This window comes from Meles meles, chromosome X (genome assembly GCF_922984935.1).
Source record: "Meles meles chromosome X, mMelMel3.1 paternal haplotype, whole genome shotgun sequence".
NCBI lineage: Eukaryota > Metazoa > Chordata > Mammalia > Carnivora > Mustelidae > Meles > Meles meles.
In genome coordinates this window covers 89,544,918-89,564,859 of record NC_060087.1, presented here as the reverse complement: position 1 = coordinate 89,564,859, position 19,942 = coordinate 89,544,918, and the positions used below count along the sequence as shown (strand labels likewise).

The 19,942-nt window shown below is 37.4% G+C and overlaps 2 protein-coding genes across 3 annotated transcripts in view; both read left to right on the top strand.

The window, feature by feature from the left end:
* The window catches only part of NUP62CL (nucleoporin 62 C-terminal like), a 71,352-nt gene extending 66,862 nt beyond the window's left edge, over positions 1 to 4,490 (top strand). The window contains exon 13 of the mRNA XM_045994805.1: positions 3,657 to 4,490. Coding sequence (XP_045850761.1) covers positions 3,657 to 3,751 — 95 coding nt within the window. The 3' untranslated portion in view covers positions 3,752 to 4,490. The remainder of the gene's footprint in view (positions 1 to 3,656) is intronic.
* A 4,510-nt stretch (positions 4,491 to 9,000) lies between these two features.
* Positions 9,001 to 19,942, top strand: part of RBM41 (RNA binding motif protein 41) — a 56,546-nt gene continuing 45,604 nt past the window's right edge. Inside the window, exons 1-5 of one of the 2 annotated variants that reach the window (XM_045996079.1) lie at positions 9,072 to 9,292; positions 12,227 to 12,343; positions 12,910 to 13,102; positions 13,397 to 13,601; positions 15,476 to 15,547. In XM_045996079.1, coding sequence (XP_045852035.1) covers positions 9,072 to 9,292; positions 12,227 to 12,343; positions 12,910 to 13,102; positions 13,397 to 13,601; positions 15,476 to 15,547 — 808 coding nt within the window. The other variant, XM_045996078.1, reaches the window with a different exon arrangement.

Sequence of the window (19,942 nt, the reverse complement as noted above, 5' to 3'; positions counted from 1 at the left end):
ACAACCCTGAGATCATGACCTGAGCTGAAACCCAGAGTCAGACACTTAACCTACTGAGCCACCAAGGTGTCCCTGGGCTTTCTTATATTAAAGATATTCTTCAACTCTCTGGCAATTCTTGGTTTTCCATTTATATTCAAGAATGAGACATTAAACCATAGCTGGATCTTGCTAATTTACTGTAGGATAATTTGGCAAGACCTTTTTTTTGGAGGATCTCCAGCCATTACTTTTAGAATTTTTAGGGTTTGTCTCTTCAGTTGGTCATTTCTCCAAAGAAGAATCTTTCAGCTTTTGGCTAGAGACTAATAAACCTAGTGGTATGCCAGTGTTCTTGGGGCTGTTAAAGAAGGGATTGGAGCTCAGTGTTGAGGTTGTAGACTTTTACTTCATCCCTTGCAAACTTTCACTTATATTTTTGGTACGGATACCTTGTCCTCAGCTCTCCCTGGTGACTCTGAGCCACAGCCCACCTGGTTTACCCTCTCTAAACAAAAAGTCCTCTGCTAGGCTTGGTTAGGGAGAATCACCCAGATGTGGCGGAATGGAGAGATCTGCCTCTTACTGACTGCTTACAGTCCCACTTTCAGCACTACTTTGAATTACCTAGTTCTGCTAATTCCAAATCCTTTTAGAATTCTACCCACAGTCATCATTCCTTTCTACAATTTATAGGTGAAAATATTTCCATTGTTCATTTGCATTCTTCTGGTTACCAGTGAAGATGAGTATTTTTAAATATTTACAAATAATCTATATTTCCTTTTTTTAAGCTGCTTATTTGTATCTTTTGACCATTTTTTCAGTATGTTTTCCCCTCCAACTGCCCCAATTGTTTTTCTAAAAGGAAAATAAGAGTTGTACTATAGCAGTGTTTATGAAAGTACATTGTTTCCTTTGACCATGATTTAGTATTATCTATTAATTTTTATATGTGTATCTTAAAATAAAAACAATTATAGTAGAGCACTGTTAGGGTTTAATGATCAACTCACTTATTTTCATAACTTTATATGAATGTCTTTTAATCTTTACCTAAAATATTTGCAAGTAGGTTTAGATGAAGAAAACATCTGTCCCATACACAGAATAGGACTGGCTAGAAGCAATTTTACCAGAATCTTCTGGGGGGTGCAAGTGATTTTTAGGAAATATTTTAAACACACTAATCTATCATCTTAACCAATGGCTGTTTAAAGCTCAGAGTTGCGCAAACATTAGACAAAACATTTGAAAACATTTCTATTACCCTAAAAAATTCCCCCTTGCTTGTTGGCAATTGATCCCTGTTCCTGCCAGTAGTCTACTTTTTCTGTCTTTAGAGATTTGTACTTTCTGGAGAGTTTATATAAATGGAGTCATATGATATGTGGCCTTTGCTGTCTGGTAAAATGGATTCAAAATTCATTTACGTTGTAATACATATCAGTACTTCATTCCATTTATGCTGTGTATCATTCCAGTGTATAGACATCCACATTTTGCTTATCTGATCATCAACTGATTGACATTTGTGTTTTATTTTCCAAATATAGTTTTCCTTTAAAGTTAGGTCCGTAATGCACCTTGAGTTGTTTTTTGTGCATAGTTAAGAAGTAAGGATTCAACTTCATTTTCATGTAGGTATCCAGTTGTCTCTGCACTATTTGTTGCAAAAGACTATGTTTTCCCCCACTGAATTGCCTTATCACCTTCATCAAAAATGAATTGACCATAAATATAAGGTTTTATTTCTGGAATTTCTATTCCATTGATCTCTATGACTATCCTATGCTAGTATTACACCATCTCGGTTAATGTGGCTTTGTAGTAAGTTTTAAAATTGTGTCGTGTAATTCTTGCAATTTATTATTCTTTTTCAAGATTGCTTTGCTATTCTGGGTCTGTTCTATGGGAGTTTTAAAGCTTTTCTATTTCTACAAAAATAGCTTGCTGGAATTTTCATAGGGGTTACAGTGAATTTGTAGATCAGCCTGTGAGGGATTGCCATCTTACCACTATGGAGTCTTTCAATCCATGAACATGGGATTCCTCTTCATTTCTTTAGATCTTAATTTCTCTTAGCAATGTTTTGTATGTTTTGGTGTACAGGTCTTATACTCCATTTGGTAGGTTTATTTCTAAGCATTTTAATTCTTTTTGATGCTGTTGTGAATGGAATTGTTTTCTTAATTTCATTTTCATATTGCTCAGTACAGTTCATTTTATTTTATTTTTTTAAGATTCCCATTTATTTATTTGACAGACAGAGAGACAGAGATGGCACGTAGGCAGAGAGAGAGAGGAGGAGCCACCCAGGTGCCCAGTACAGTTCATTTTAATCTCAAAATGTATATGGTGTATTTCCCCCAAATATTGACTATTCCTGGCATTTATCTTCTAGTATGGTATGTAATTTCATAGGCCTACAGGAACCAGTCCCTAATGCATATCTTCAGAACTGAACTCTGGGCAGTTAAATTGTAGGAGCAGTTTTTGCCCTCAAATAATGAACTCCTAAAAAATATAAAGTATGTTAATATAGAAATAGTCCTGAGAATTTAATTTGAAGACATGACAAAATATTTATAGTAAAGCTCTCTTAATAATGCTGGCTTGTGTTGCTCAACATTTCATTGATTTTTAAAAATTTTTATAAATGTATTCCTTAATACATTATCAATCAGCAAATTAAGTAGATTTTGCTTATGGTGACAATTCTGGCCTCAAGTTAATGGTTTGTTATAGTGCTCATTGTGCCTCTGTCACACTGAAAAATGTTATTTAGTGGTTAAAAAAATTGCACCCTGCAGTTATTAGAACAAAAAGGAGATGTATTTTGCCAGGCTCATTGTACACTGTTTTTCTAGCCTTTCAGTATACAACCATCATTTAAAATACTTGTTCTTAAGGTGTAATCTTGTAAAATGTCTGTATGTCATAAGATAGAATGATGTATTCTTATACTTTAAAATGGAATAACATTGGGGCTTTTCCAGTTGGCTGAAGAAAACTGAAGTATGTTGTTTCAAATTTTTCGTGTTTCTCTTGAGATTTTTTTTTTTTAATCTTTGGTAGCAGCTATTGCTTATTGACTAGTAAGCATTAATGAACACTAAAACAAATGACCAACTGCACATTAATAGAAAAATCTAGATTATCGTTCTTACTTTGACAGCTTATTTTTACTATAGAATATTGCCATTTTATATGGTAAAATTAATGGTATTTTGTGTTGCTCTGCCCCTGAGCAAATTGAGGACCACCAAGTTAAATAAACCATTAGAAAGGAACAGAAATGTGAATATACTACGTGTACTAACTTGCTTATGGACAGCAAAGACCTCTACCAGAACCTATACCCTCAATTTAATGACCACCTTGTATAGCACTTTTAAGCTATAATGAGTAAAAAGCAGTTTTCACTTCTCTTCAACAAAACATAAATGTCAAGTAGACAGTTATTTACCAGAAAATTAGAGCAAATCAAGAACAGTCTTGTCCACTGTTTTCATAGTTTCTAAACAGACAGATTATTTTTTCCTGTATATTCTAATAGTTAAAGCTATTAAATAAAACTGATGTTCTACAAGTCATGTTGAAGTGAGAATGTAAGCTATCCTGTTCCTTGGACATTTTGACCTCGGATTAATGATGCATGACTTTTCCTCCTATAGGCATGCTGCAGAAGAAGGTAGAAGAGGTAACACGTGTTTTTGAGGATCATCGTCGTGCAGAGCAAGAACGCAATATCAGAATTGCTTTTGATTGAACGACCATATATTCAGCATGCTGTTTTGGGATTATACATTATCTACAAGTTGTTATGATATGAAATAGAGTAGTATTCACAATTAACTACTTAGTCTTTGGTTGCAATGAAGTTTTCTTGTGGTTGGTTTGATTTTTTTTTTCATTTAAATATTGTGCTGTTGAGAATTATACTGTAGTTTGGATTTAGTAGTAGCAAATCATGATTGTATAGGCAGTAACCTATTACATGTTGACTCCGTGTGTGTAATTTGTATCTTAAACTCTCCTAGATCCCATATTCTACCAGCAGCACACATTGTCCTTCTTCCTCTAACCAGATCATCAAGAAATAGAATCCAGCCAGTCTTTACTGGGTGCCTGCTTTCAACATGTAGTGCTAGGTACTGTAGTCTTTTTCCTCAAAGGAGCTTACTGTCTAGTTTGAGGTATAATTAATGCCCGTCTGTATGAAAACAGTATTGATAATACAAAGAAGTGTGGTATAAAGTATAGAAAGTGTGCTATAGAAATTCAGAGAAGAAGAAACATTAGAGTGGATTTAGTTCTTGAATTAGGTTATGTTTAAAAGGGTAAGGTTCAGGCAATTCATTAATTTTGATGTACAGATAGTCTGTTATTTTATTTGGTTTTAGCATATAGTTGCTGACTTTTGGGTATTTGTTTTTCAAGAAAAATGCTTGTTCTTAGCTTGGGAACAGTCTGATCTCTTGTGTTACATGTTTTACCTGTCATAAATAAAGGTGATATTCTTAAAAATAAATGTAAAATGTGAAAGCAAACTTACTTAAAAACTTACTTAAAACTTACTTACTTCTTAAGTGACTAGAGCTTAGTCGACTATGATTATTGAGCTAAATTTCTGTGACTGCACATGAGCATTCTGGGGGGTCCTGCACTTATTACAGGAAGAAAATATCTTTGAAATGAATACTAGTGATTTTCACCACCTTATAAGTAAACTAAATATCAACTTACATGGCCTTTTCATTCCTACCCAAACTTCTCAAAGTAGCAACTTATCAGGTAAGCTTTTATTACCACTCAAAACTTTAGAATATGAAAATAATCCGGAGACCATTTAATTTTGTGGATGATTTCTGTAGGCAAAGAGCCTTTGGCTATAATTTTGAGTAATATCCAATTTTTGAGCCTAGTGTTATTTCTGTTATACTGTAGATAAAGACATATTCCTTATTGTTTTTGGAGATTTAACTCTTATAAAGTAGTTGGTGTATGAATTAAGTTCTACACTCAGTAAAAGATACATAGTATGTTAGTGGAAACACCGGATTTAGTCTTGTCCCTACTTAATTAACTGGACAGATAATTTCATTTTGAGTATCATCTTTCATCTATCCCATGAAAGCATTTAACCATATGAATAAGGTCTTTCTAAGTAAAAGAAATGAGTTTTCATTTCTCTGAAGTTTTGTGATTCCTTTATGTCCTTTCACAAATGATACATGCTTACTCTAATGTTCCTCAGTGAAATGAGAGGCTCAAGTACTCCTGCTGGATTTGTACAGAGAGTTCTAGGGTTTTTTTTTTCCCCAAGAGCTGGAAAAACGGTGGGTGGAGAGTGGCTTCCAGATCAATGCAGTTAACAATATAAGATTTACTGGCAGAATCTCAGTGTACTGGAATCTGGAGCCTTGGATTAATTCATCTCTAAGGTTCCTTCTGACTTGGATTCTAACATGCATCTAGAGAACATGACATTGCTGAACAAATCTTAATTAAAAGATCGCAAATAACCCATTTTAAGGCAACATTTTTGTTAGGTACTGGAGTCTTGAGCCTCTTCTAACCATTATTCAAGACCAGCTAGGATTTAGCTGAAGGAAACTTTCTTAAATTTGTCATGTTCTTAAATTTGACACTTGTAGACTTTTCTTTGTCCTTTGAAAAAGATGCTGTATTTATTTTCTCTATAACAGCATTTATGCTATCTCATTTGGGGTATTTGAAAGACATGAACAGTTGATTTCTCTTAATATTGGATGAGTGATGTTAGCCCTCTTCTAGAAAAGAGTTTTGGTTTTAGCATCTTCTTCCATATCTGGAAATTCTCATTGTTTCATAATGTGTTCATCAGAAATGTGCCGCAAATAAAGCATCTGAGAAGGACAAACACTGAAAATATGTCTATGTTAAGGAAGAACTTCTGGCTTAATTAAATGAACCTTATTAAATTGTCAGAAAGACAAATGAGGCATATTTTTCAGTTTGTCATAAATTCTTCTGGGATGAAATTGTGAAATTACCTCATGGTAAGATCTCTGTGCCCATGAATAACATCTACAACTCTCAAAGCTTTTTGTGAACTGTCTCAAAGCTTTTATACACTGTCTCCTTTTAAAGCAGGGAAAGGCATGCTGTGGGAAAAGAAATAGCTATTATTCCACAGTTAATAAGTTTGGCAGAGCTTGAAATAGCCTGTTTTTCCTTCTAGTGCAATTTTCTGAATGTTTGTCCCTGGCTACCAACCACTGGGACTAGCTACAGTTATACATAGGTACAGAGAGTACTTCCTCATGCCCTTGCTTTTGAGTTGCAGTTCCACCCTACATGTCTTTTTAGCCATTTATTCTTCACTCATCCCACCTAGTGGATTCCTAATGAAGTGTGTATCTCTTCTGGGCCAATAGGATGTATGTCTTATTCAAAGTTGTACACATGTCTGGTATAGCATTTGTTCCACCCTTTGCCACTTTCCCAGGGGACAAACACACCAGCAGCTTTGGCAGATTTTCCCATCTACTTATGGATTGATGCATCCATTGGACAGTTTGGTTGAGCAGCAGAATTCAGCCTCACCATCATATAGGGTTTACCTGGTACAGGCTTTGGTATGACCCACACTTTGTGCACGCTTACATTCTTTCTGTGCTCTCTGCCGGAGCCACAAAATAGTACGTGTTATACCAGCATTCATTCACCCGTGTCCTTCAAGAACATACTCACTGGCATATAACAGGTTTTGGATAACTCAGATACTTTCCGTGACCTTTTCAATCTGTAAGAAGTTCTTAGGAAGTACAGTGTCTTCCAGGAGCTGCTCTTTGTCTTATCCTCTAACTTGAGCATGGGAGTACAGAAAGTTTGAACAAGTTCTACCAGATGACAGAATATTTGCTCGTAGATGACCACCTATCAAGTGACTTTAAAACCATACTTTTATGTAACACTTTATGGTCACCATATTCATAGGTACTCTCCCAATTTTACAGATGAGGAAGCTGTCCTAGGCCAGTTAAAGACACTTACTGAAACTCATATAGTCTTATAACTTGCCAAAGCAAAAGATCAAGTCTAAACTGCCCACTATGTTCTCTCTAACTATGGGAACTGAGAAATCAAAACAGTGTGCCCCCCAAACACATGATCTTTTTCTTTTTTGATTCTTTGTGGTATAAGAAGAGTTACCTTTAATTAAAAAAATGTTGACTAGGTAATAAATATAATCATGTGATTCAAAAATCAAAGGTACAAAAAGTGAAGTTTTTCCCCACCCTTTTTGCTAATCATCCAGCTCCCCTACCTGGAAGCATTCATTTATCACTGGTCTCTATGTTTTCCCAGAGGTATTTGATGCATACACAAGCAAATACATACATATAATCCCCCCCTTTTTTTACACAAATGGAAGCACACTATTGATACTATTCTGCACCTGGCTATTCCACTAAACATAATTTAGATTGTTCAGTAGCAGCCCACAGCAAATTCTGTCATCTTTAGGACTGCTGCATAGTTTTACATTGAACAGATTTATTACATTTGTGGGTATTTTATGTTTGCAAAATTTGGTTGTTATAAACAATGTTGCAGTGAATAACTTTACATGTAAAATACATATATACCTGTATATGTGTATGAAATATATACACACAAAATACATATGTACATATATATACATATTATACACACACACTTGACATATAGTATTGAGGATCCTATTCAGAGAGGTTGAATTTCTGTTCTAAAGGGAATGGGGATTTATGGTTTCAACTGTATCCTATTACCTTCCATAGAGATTGTACCAATTTGTGTTCCTACCAGCAGTGTGTAATAAGAGTTCTTATTTTCCCACAATCTCAACAAAAGTAATGTGCCCTCAAACTTCTGGATCTTTATTAATCTTGTAGGTGAAAATGTTATTTTAGTGTACTTTTAAAAAATAAACTTTTTAAAAAAATAAAATAAACTATTTTTAGAACAGTTTTAGATATATAGAAAAGTTGTATAGTACAGAGTTCTATATACCTCCACTCATTTAACCTCTAGTGTTAGTTAACATCTTATATAATTCTGGTATATTTGTCACATCTAATGAATGTTATAAACTAAAGTGCATAGTTTATTCATATTTTTTTAGTTTTTACCTAGGGCCCTTTTTCTGTTCCAGAGTCCCATACAGGATACCACATTACATTTAGTCATTATGTCTCATTTGGTTCCTTTCGCTGACACGTTCTCAGACTTTCCACGTTTTTGATAACCTGTACAGTTTTGAGGAGTACAGGTCATATATTTTATAGTCCTTGTACTTTGAAATTTCCATCGCACTTATTAAGTGAGATTAAACTTCTTTTCATACACTTAGGGACGTTTGTATTTCCATTTCTGGGAGCTCAGAGGTCATGGTCTTAACGACTATGCTATACCTCTCTCTTGATTCAACCTAATTTTCAACAAAACATTCATATGGACTTCTGATTCTCAGGATAGGAAGTACAACATCTCCTAAGCTTCTGTTACAGTTAGAGGAAAACCGTTAGTGCAGGTGATCTGGTCAAACTTGTGTCCGATCACGGACTACACTGCAGAGGATGGATCAGCGGCCCAGCTGGAAACAGTGGGTAGGCTTGATACTAAGTCCTTGAAAGCAGAAGCAGGGTTAATAGGCATACATTGGAGGAAAAGTAGAGGAGCCAGGATTTGGCTATTTTGAATGAGACAGTCAAGAAGTCTCAGTTGACTCCTAGCTTTATGAGCTGGATATTTTGGGAGCTGCCGTTAACCCGTAGGAGAAATATTTAAACAACTTACAACACCTTACTCAGTAGAGTACGTACTCTCCGTTTCTTTAGCTCTGAGCGACTACAATTCCCAGAGCCCCGCACTCCACCACAATCCCCTTAGAGTCGGCCGCACAGAGTTCTGGGACTTGAAGTCCGCGGCCTATTCACCCAAGTTAGAGATAGGGGCCTGTGGAAACATGAAGAGGTAAGGGCTTGTCTGAGAGCAGGCGGCGAAGGGAGCTCTCATCTACCTTTTAACTTTGAAAATGGCTTTTATGACTTTGTGTTTGGGGTATGTCACGTTGTCGGGATGCGATTTCGTGTGAGCGGGAAGACAAAGGAGGAGGGAGGAGGGGAGACGGGCTAGACAGGCCTGTGGGGCGAAGTTCAGGAAGGGCCTCCGTCGCCGGTTCCCGTAGGAATGCCTTGGCAGCACAGGCATCTAGGCCACGGCTCCGGCCCCGGGAGCTGCACGGATGCCGTGGCTTCTTACTACTTCAGACGGACCCACCCAGGTAAAAGGGTCTTGGCCAGCTGATGCCCAGTGCCAGTGAAAGCCAGGCCAGCTCTTCCCCGTCCCGCCCTATCTCCATCTCATCCTAGGAAAGGCGCACGGTGGGGGCGGGGGGGGGGGTGTCTTTTTTTTTTTTTTTTTTTGCAGTGTTGTTTACTAAGGAAGATTTTCTCGGGCCCTGAGAACATGTAGAGCTTTCAAATCTTAACCTAAGCTACTGGTACTTTGTTTCTAAAAATTTAGACGGAAAGTACAAAGCGGGCTCAATGTATCATAGGAAAAGAAAAGCAGCGCTGTAAGCAGTTCCCCCTACTGGTTCTGCAGGAAATGGCAGCTTTAACTTGGCTGGTCATTGTTGAAAGCCAGAGCTTCACAGTTGTTGACAGTACACAATGGCTTTTTAAAGGATCCTCATTAAATTAGTTTTGGATTCACTGCAAAGTAGAATAATCACTCTGGAATAGAGCGGTGCTTTTAAAGTTCTGATATTATGCTCTCCTGTATTGTTGGTTTCTGCATCTTTAAAAATAAAAACCGTTTCCCTGCCTCAAAATGACTTTTAAAAAATGCTTATTGTGATATTTCATACATGCAAAATAATGTATATATACAATCTAAAGAATAATAATAGATTCGGACCCACTAAAGCTTTAGAAATAGAACATTAGCAGTATCTTATAGGTCCCTTGGGGGCGCCTGGGTAGCTCATTCGTCTGGGCCTCTGCCTACAGCTCTGGTCATGATCCCGGATTCTGAGATGCAGCCCCTCATCCCGCTCCCTGCTTAGCGGGGAGTCTGCTTCTCCCTTTACCCCTCACCCTGCTTGTGCTCTCTCTCTCTCACTCCCTCTGTCTGTCTCTCAAATAAATAAAAAATTTTTTAAAGTCCCCTGTGTGCCCCTCCCTGATTGCTTCTCCCTGAGGGGATCACCGTCCAGAATTTGGCTTTAATCATTGCCTTGCTTTAAAAAAAAATAGGTCCGGGATGCCTGGGTGGCTCAGTTGGTTAAGTAGCTGCCTTCGGCTCAGGTCATGATCCCATCGTCCTGAGATCGAGTCCCACATGGGGCTCCTTGCTTGGCGGAGAGCCTGCTTCTCCCTCTGCCTCTGCCTGCCACTTCTGTCTGCCTGTGCTCACTCTTTCTGACAAATAAATAAATAAATGAAAATAGGTCCACCGCAGATGAATTTATCTCTAAACAAAATGTTGCTAGTGTTATCCATTTTTGAACTCTATGTAAATGGATACAGATTGTATGAATTTTTCTGTGACTTGCTTTTTTCACTCAGCATTTCTTTTTGAGATTCATGTGTACCGATGTAGTTACCTAGGGTTTATTCCTTTCAAAGCCACTTTAAACAGAGTAAGAACTTTCAGAATTTTAAATAATAAATAAAAATTGAGATACTTAGAAGGAAGTTTTTTAAAACCATGAGCCTATGGAAGGATATTTTAAAATTTTCTAAAAATAGGCCTCAGTCTTTCTAGAGTATGGGGATCTTGCTCATAACCCAGATGGTAAAGGACTATTTTATAAAGAAGGTATTTCATACTTGTTTTTCTCTTGGAATTAACTCATTTCACTTTTGTCTATTATCACCTGTTGTTGCATGCTCTACTGGTCCTGCTATTTACATTCTAGTATGAGTTTTTCAGTTACTTAGGGTTGGCTAGTTTATAGCATTACCTAGATTTCTACAGAGTAGTGCCTCAGCTATAAAGTGTCATGACCCTCTTTGCATTTGTTTCTATACTCTCTGGAGATCACCTCTTTCACAGCTCCAGATCCTGCCAACACAGATGACTCGAGATTTCCATATCCAGCCTCAGACTCTCACCTGTACATTCTTCCATCTCTCGGTTTCCTGTTAGCCAGTATCACTTATACTGTCACCTCAGACTCAGTATGTCTTTGTGGCATTCCTGATATTTCATGCTGGTGTGTCAGTTGTAATAGGTAGTTGACTCAGCATGGCTAAGACAATACTGACTTTCCCCTTCCGAAACCATTTATTCCATCTGGATTTTCCTCTGTCCTTCATTGGTACCATTATTCTCATAGTTATACAGCTTGAAATTTCAGGGTTATCTTTGACTTCTTCCTTACTCCTACCTTCAAAAGGCCTCGCTCATCTAATTCTCCATTTCTGTTTCCCCTATTACTACTCCAGTTTGAACTTTCTTTGTGTTATGCTCGACAAATTTAAAGAGTTTCCCAACTCATTCTTCTGGTTTCTTTCCTATGAATCCACAAGACATAGTATAACCACATTCATTTTCCTAAACCATCATTTGTACCCTGCCACTTAACTGCCTAATAAATTGCTTTCTAACACCTATACATGAAGACCTAGGCCCCTTAGTTGGAGTATTTAAGGCCATTCATAATCTGTGTCTAATTACCCCCTCCAAGATTATCTCCTAGTGCTTATATGTGAATGCCGACTAAAGTGAACTTATCTCCCAGAACATATTTCTGTCTCTTCTTACTCAGTCTCCCTGTTCTTTCCTTCATCATACCCCGTCCTTCAAATGCCAGTTTAAGAATTACCTTTCCAAAGTCTTCATTTACCATCCTAGCTCCCAGTTATCTCTTACTTTTCTCTTCCTCCCTCTCTCCCCTGCCCTCTCCCTCCTTTCCTGCATAGGCATACAACACAACACATATACACAGGCCCTAAATAAATTGCAAGCTTCTTGAGGATAGGGACTGTGCCTTGAATGTCTTTGACTGCATAAGTACCTAGCACAGTGCATTGCTTGGAAGTGGGTAATTAGTAAACATTTGTAGGATGAATGAATGATGAAGGGCAACAAACAGAAGTGTGTCTTCAAACAAATGGGGTCACTACTGGTAGGTAATAAAAGCTAAAGAACATGTTTTGAGATTGACTATTTCTTCTTCTTTCTGTATACATTCTTATATCTGCTCCAGGGTAAATAGCTGTGTGAAAAGTGGTGAGCATGTCCTGGAAGAGTTGGAAACAGAAGGGGAGAGGCAGCTGAAAAGCCTCCTTCAGCATCAACTTGATACTTCTGTCTCCATTGAGGAGTAGGTATTGATTTTGCAAACAGGTAGAGTATTATAGACCCTCACCTCCAGGTGGCGGAGGCCTCTGAAAGCCAGGATGGAACACTCCTCTCCCACTCCCTTTTCCTTGGCCAGCTTCTACTTATTGGACAGCATTTTGCTTCTGTGTCTCTTCCTCTGGGAAGCCTCCCATATCCCACTAAGTCTGGGCTGGGTGCCTTTCCTGTCTTCCCTTAACATACATAATACTTAAAACCCAATAAGATCATTGCCTGTTTACTTGATTCTCTTCTGCAAAAGCAGAAACCATTTTTATCTTTTTTTGCCGTTAAATCCTCAGTACCTGGCCCAGTGGCTGATGTATAGTAGGTATTCAGTAAATATTTGATTCATTCATTTATTGGTCCTGGGTGAGGGGAATAAGGACGGAATTCCATGTTATGGCAGTGGTGCTTTCAGCCTAGAAATAGGACATGAGAGAGAAATCGCTAGTAAGTTTCATTGTGCCTCTTTTAATGGCTAGCCCCATTTCTGTAAATTGTGGTAACCTGAAGATATTCTTAACTTGCTTCCTGCTTGTTTTGCAGATGTGTGTCTAAGAAAGAGAGTTTTGCTCCTGGTACTATGTACAAGCCCTTTGGGAAGGAAGCAGCTGGGACTATGACTTTGTCCCAGTTCCAGACACTGCATGAGAAGGACCAGGAAACTGCTTCTCTCAGGGAACTAGGGCTCAATGAAACAGAAATCTTGATCTGGAAGAGCCATGTTTCAGGTGAAAAGGTGAGTGGGGCCATTTTTATTTTTCCTAAAGAGTCAAGGGGAAGATCACTTCCTTTAACACTGAGAGCCTTTTCATTTTTAGTTCTTACAAAACTGAGCTCTGCATGTGAGTTTTCTTTGGTTTCTGTGATAGGGGTCTTGGCAAAGAGACTGTCTTACTTGACTTTTTCACTAACATGTCTATGAATAGTCACCTCTGGTCCTTCACCAGCTTCTTTCTTATCTGAGGCATTAGACCATCACTTTCAGGCTGTGTTCTCTATGACACATGCCATCTCATTTCTCTGGTTTCAGAGGACAAGACTGAGGGCAACCCCGGAAGCAATCCAGAACCGTCTTCAAGATATTGAAGAAAAGATCTCGGAGCGTCAGCGCATCCTCTGCCTACCACAGAGATTTGCCAAGAGCAAACAGCTGACCCGGCGAGAAATGGAAATCGAAAAGTCTTTATTTCAGGGAGCCGATCGGCACTCCTTCCTCAAGGCTCTTTATTACCAAGGTATGTGATTGCCACTGACTTTAATGTGCTCTTTCACTGAGAGAAAGATTTAACAGCAGGACATTAAATATGAAGAGTTAGTGAAGGGAGTAGGGGAAGGACAAACGATCAGTCTCCTTGAGGAATGTATATGCCCATGGCAGAGACAAATACGTACATAGTTAGTTGTGATACCACATGGAAATCACTGATACAGAGATGTGAATAAAATGCTAAGGGAGCACAGAACATTGAACATGGAAGTCGAGTTGTGGGGAGTCAGGAGTTGACATTTGTACTAAGCCTTGATAGAGCAACAGTCATTTGTCAGGTAATAAGGTAAGAGGGCATTACAGATAGTAGGTGAACAGGAACAGGTCTGCGAAAGGACATGGTGCATCTAGGGAACAATGAGAAGTTCATTGTGGCAGGAAGTATGGGACACAGCGGGGGATGAGAGGGGGTGACACTGGAAAGGGAGGTGAGGCTTGATTGTGAAGGGTCTTTGGGCTGAACTGTAAATGAGCACAAAATACATAGATAAATGGTATGCATCTTAACCAGAAAGTATTAGTTTAACAGATAAGTTTTGCTAGGCACTGTGGGAGGCACTCAGAAGTTTAGGAAGTCGTTCCTGACCTTGTAGCAATTACAGTCTGGTTGGAGAGAGAGCCATGTAACATTTGGCGACAACACTGCATATAGTTGTTAAGTGCTACAGGAGTTCAGAGGAGAGAAAGGCCACCGTGCTTTGGCATAACTGAAGAGGGCCTCTCAGAGGAGGTAAGATTTCAGTGCTCTTTTAATACTACCTATTCTGTAGTAAGGAGAAGGAAAGGCAATTCATATGCAGCAGATGGTATGAACACTATGGCATGTTTGGGGCTCTTGTGAAAGACCAGGTTAGTAAGGTAGCTAAAAGTTTTAGACTTTATTTGGTGGGTAGTAGAGACCTGTACAGAGTCAGTTATTCAGGTAGTTTGGATATGGTGAAAGGATTCTGAGCCAGGAGTAACCAGATAAAAGCAGTATTTGAAAAGGATGAATCTGGTGGCCAAAAAACCAGGATGAGACAGAGAAAGAACTGAAAGCAGCGAGAATGATTTAGGAGGCATTATGGTCATCTAGGCATGGAGATCTAGACTAGAATGATGGCAGTGGTATTGGAAAGAGAGGTAGATGTGGTTATAAGAGACATCACAAAGGAAGAACTGGTTAGACTTACTGCCTGAGAATGAAGGAGGAGGGTCGAAGGTGAGGTCAGAGACAACCCAGATGTTTTCAAGCCTGTGTGACTTTTTAACAACTGGCAAAATTAAGAAAGTCTTTATGGGGAGTTTCTGATGAAAGATGAGTTCAATTTGAAACATGTAAGAAATGGTAAGAATGGCAGAATCATTCAATGCACATATTGAGAAGGCGGTTGGAAATGCAGCAGGGAAGCTCAGTGGAATGGTCAGAGCTGGCTGCATAGACGTGGGAATCACGGACACTCAGGTGGCAGGCAGGTAAAGGCCGTGAGCATGAATGAATGCTTTGTTAGAGACAGAGACCACAGACGTGGAAGAGCAGTGGTGAAGGAAGGAATGAAAGAACAACAAGTGAACAGCCTCTTGTGGAGAGCCCTAGTATACTGATTAAGAGCATGGGCTCTGGAGGCAGACTGCTGGAAAAATCCTGGCTCCCCCACTTAGCTAGCTTATTGTAAGATGTTGGGCAAGTTACCACCCTCCACTTTAGTGTCTTCATCTTGTAAAATGAGAATATTAATAATACCTACATTAGGCAATACATGTAACTCACTTAGAGCAGTACCTGGTATTTGGGGTGGGTGGGTGGTATATGAATCTGTTCTGTTTCCTATCTTTGAAACTCCTTGCTTTAAACCTTCACAGCATACCACAAAAAGACAAGTGCAGACAAGTACATGACCTCAATGAAGAGGAAGATAAAATTAGGCACAAAAGGCAAGTCGAGAGTTTTCTTACAGTGTTAGATTTAGGAATGTAACTTAGGGTCCCAGACTTCTGAGTTGAGTGCTTATTTAATTCCATATTCAGTATATGACAATGTTTATAGGAAATGATCCAGAGGGAGCCATTTATCCTGATAAAGAATATTAAAGAGAGGAGTTATTAGTTGCAAAACTTTTACATTTAGTGTTGTTGATTTTTTTCTCTATACCTTTATGTTATTGTACCAGACATAAAATGACCTTAATGATTTTTGGATTCTATTTCACAACTAATTCTGAATATTTTTATTAATCACTAAAGTAGAACTATTATGATGATGATGGTATAATAGCAATATTCTCTTTTATTTTAAAAATGAACTTACAATAAAATTGTCTGTTTTTCTTTCTTTTTTTTTTCTTGGTGTACAATTCCATGAATTGTAAATCATGTAAATCATGTAAATTCATGTAACCACCACCACAATCAGGATAGAGAACAGCTCGATCACTCTAAAAGTCCCTCATCCCATCCATTGATGGTCACCCCCAACTTCACCCATAATCTCTGGCAATCCCTGATTTATTTTCCATCACTATGGTTGTGTCTTTTAAAGAATGTCATAAAGATGGAATCATACAGCACGACATCTTTTAAGTGTGGCTTCTTTCATTTAGTCTAATGCCTTTGAGAGTCATCTAAGTCGTGTGTATTGATAGTTCATTCATTTTGCTGAGTAGCATTCCATTGTGTGGATATTCCAGACTTTGTGTATCCACCTACCCATTGAAGTGCAATTTGGGCTGTTTCCAGGTTATTGTGACTATGAATAATACTGATACAAACATTTTTGTACAGGTTTTTGTGTGAACATAAATTTTTATTTCTCTAAGGTAAATAAGGAGTGGGATTACTGGGTCATATGGTAAGTGTTTGTTTAACTTTATAAGAAGCTGCCAAACCATTTTCCAGAATGGCTGAACCATTTTGCATTCCCACCAGCAATGTATGAGAGTTCCAGTTGCTCTACATCTTTGTCGGCATTTGGTATTGTTGGTATTTATTTTAGTTCTTCTAGTAGCCGTGCAGTGGTATCTCATCATAGTTTTCATTTGCTTTTCCTTAGTAGCTAATGATGTTGAACATCTTTTCATGTGCTTATTTGCCATCTTTGTATCCTGTTTGCTGTAGTGTCTGTTCCAATCTTGTGCTGGTTTTTAACTGGGTTGTGTATTTTCTTCATGACTTTTGAGAGTTCTTTACATGTTCTAAATGCAGTTCTCTGATGGATATATGATTTGCAAATATTTTATCCCAGTCTGTAGCTTATCTTTTCATTCTCTGAACAGTGTCTTTTGCAGAACAAACTTTTAAAATCATGGTAAAATATACCTAATACAAAATTGACCATTTTAACCATGTTTTCAGTTCTGTGGCATTAAGTATATTCACATTGTTCTGCAACCATCATCACTATCCATCTCCAGAAATTCTTTCTCTTCTCAAACTAAAACTCTGTACCCATTAAACACCTTTCCCCTTATACTCCTCCCCTTTGCCCCTGGCAACCACCATTCCTTTTGTCTCTGTGAATTTGACTACCCTAGGTGCCTCATATAAGTGGAATCATACATTTGTCCTTTTGTGTCTGGCTTATTTCACTTCATGTCTTCGAGGTCATCCATGTGTCAGAACTTCCTTCCTTCCTTAAGGCTGGATAATATTCCATTATATGTACCTACCACATTTTGTTTATCCCTTTGTCTGTCCGTAGACACTTACGCTGCTTCTACCTTTTGGCTATTGTAAATAATGCTGCTGTGAGACTGGATGTACAAGTGTCTGTTCAAGTCCCTGCTTTCAGTTCTTTTGCATATATACCCCGAAGTGGAATTGCAGGATCATATGCAATTCTGTGTTCAATCTTTGGAGGAACCACCATACCGTTTTCCACAGAGGCTGTATCATTTTACATTCCCACCAGCAATGAAGAAGGATTCCAATTTCCCTACACCCTTGCCCGACACTTAATTTCTTTTCTTCTTTTTTGTGACAGCCATCCTAATAGGTGTGAAGTGGTATTTTGTTGTGGTTTTGATTTAATTTCCCTAATGACTAGTGATGTTGTGCATCTTTTTCATGTGCTTTTTGGCTTTTGTGTACCTTCTTTGGAAAAATGTCTGTGTATGGCCTTTGCCCATTATTTAAACTGGTTGTTTATTTTTTGTTGAGTTGTCGGATTTTTTTTTTGTATATTCTAAATATTAGTTCCCTTATCAGATCAATAATTTGCCAGTATTTTCCCTCATTTCATGAATTGCCTTCTCACTCTGTTGATAGTGTCCTTTGATGCACAAAAGTTTGATTTTGGTGAAGTCTGATTTGTCAGTTTTTTTCTTTTGTTACCTATGCTTTTGGTGTCATGGCCAATAAATCATTGCCAAATCTAATGTCATAAAGGTTTTCTCCTATGTTATCTCCTGAGCATTTTATAGTTTTAGCCCTTATGTTTAGGTCTTTGGTCCATCTTGAGTTAATTTTTTATATATGTTATAAGGTAAGGATCCAACTTTGTTTTTTGCATGTTGATAACCTAGTTTTCCCAATACTACTTGTTGAAGAGACTGTCCTTTACCCATTGAATGTTCTTAGCACCCTCTCCAAAAATTATTTGACCATAAATATGAGTCTGTTCTTAGGCTATCCATTCTATTCCACTGGTATGTATATCTGTGTTTCTGCCAGTGCCACACTGTTTTAATTACCATAGGTTTGTAGTGAGTTTTGAAATCAGAAAGTGTGAGACCTCCAACTATGTCCTTTTTCAAGATTTTCACTATTTAGGAATCCTTGAGACACCATACGAATTGTAGGATGGATTTTTCTATTTCTGGAAGAAATGTCATTGGGATTTTGATAGGGATTATACTGAATCTGTATAGCACTTTGGGTAATATTGACATCTTAATGATACACTATGTCTTCAGTTCATGAACAAGGGGTATCTTTGCATTTATTTGTATCTTGAATTCTTCTAGCAACATTTTGTAGTTTTTAGTACACAAGGTTTTTTTTGCCTCAGAGCAGATGTTTTAAATTTTGATGTAATCCAGTTATCCAATTATCAGGTTTTTTTCTTTTATAGATCATACTTTTTTTATGTCAAAGAACTCTTTGTCTGACAGCAGATTATGAATAAGATTTTTCTTTAAACAGTTTAATGGTTGTATATTTTACCTTTAGATCTATGATCTATTTTGTCTTGATGCTTATATAAAGTGTGGGGTTTAGGTTAAGGTTCACTTTTTTGCCTGTGAGTTTCTAGTTGTTTCAGCACCGTATGTTGAAGAGAGTATTTTTTTATTTATTTTATTTACTATTTATTTGCCTTTGCATATTTTTGTCAGAAATAAATTGGCCATATGTTTGTGTTAATAATTCTGTTAGTAATTAACTTCATAATAAATGGTGAGAGACTGAAATATTTCCCTCAGTATCAGGAATAAGACAAAGATGTGCACTCTTGCCAGTTCTATTCACAGTTGAATGAAATTAGAAATCAGTAATAGAAGGACATTTAGAAAATGTACAAATATGCAGAAATGGAATGACACTCTACTGAATAACTGATGGATCAAAAAGAAGTCACCAGGGACATTAGAAAATACTTCGAGGTGAATGAAAACAAAACTTAACATACCAAAACTTATGTGATGCAGTAAAAGCAGGGCTTAGGGGGATATTTATAGTTATAAATTTAATTTATACTAATAAATACTAATAAAGAAGAAAGCTCTTAAATTAATAACCAAAAACTTTCATCTTAAGACCTGTAATTTTTTTTTTAAAAAGCTAGAAAAATTTGTCCAAATCCTTAGACTGTGTAATGCCAAGAGTGCACCATAATGTAAACTGTAAACTTGGTGTAATCATAGTGGGTCAATGTAGATCCATTAGTTGTAACAACTGTACCACTCAGATGGGGGATATTGATAATGGGATAGGCTATACGTGTGTGGGAATGGGGTTATGTGGGAAATCTGTGTACCTTCCCCTCAATTCTGCTGTGAACCTGTAACTTCTCCAAAAACGTAAAGTCCTGATAAAAAAAAAAAGAAACTACAAAAAAAAAGAGAAACCTAAACCCACATCAAACTGAAGGGAGAAAATAATAAGCTTAGAGCAATAAATAAATAAATAAATAAATAAATAAATAATTTTTAAAAATACAGAGAATAGGCAAAACCAAAAGTGGTCCTTCAGAAAGATCAACAAAATTCAGAATCCTTAGCTAGACTTACCAAGGAAATAAGAAAAATGAAGAATTTCTTATACCCTGCTCTACTTTGATTCTTTATTTGCATGGAACATGTTTTTCTGTCCTTTTATTTTCAACTTTTTTTAAAG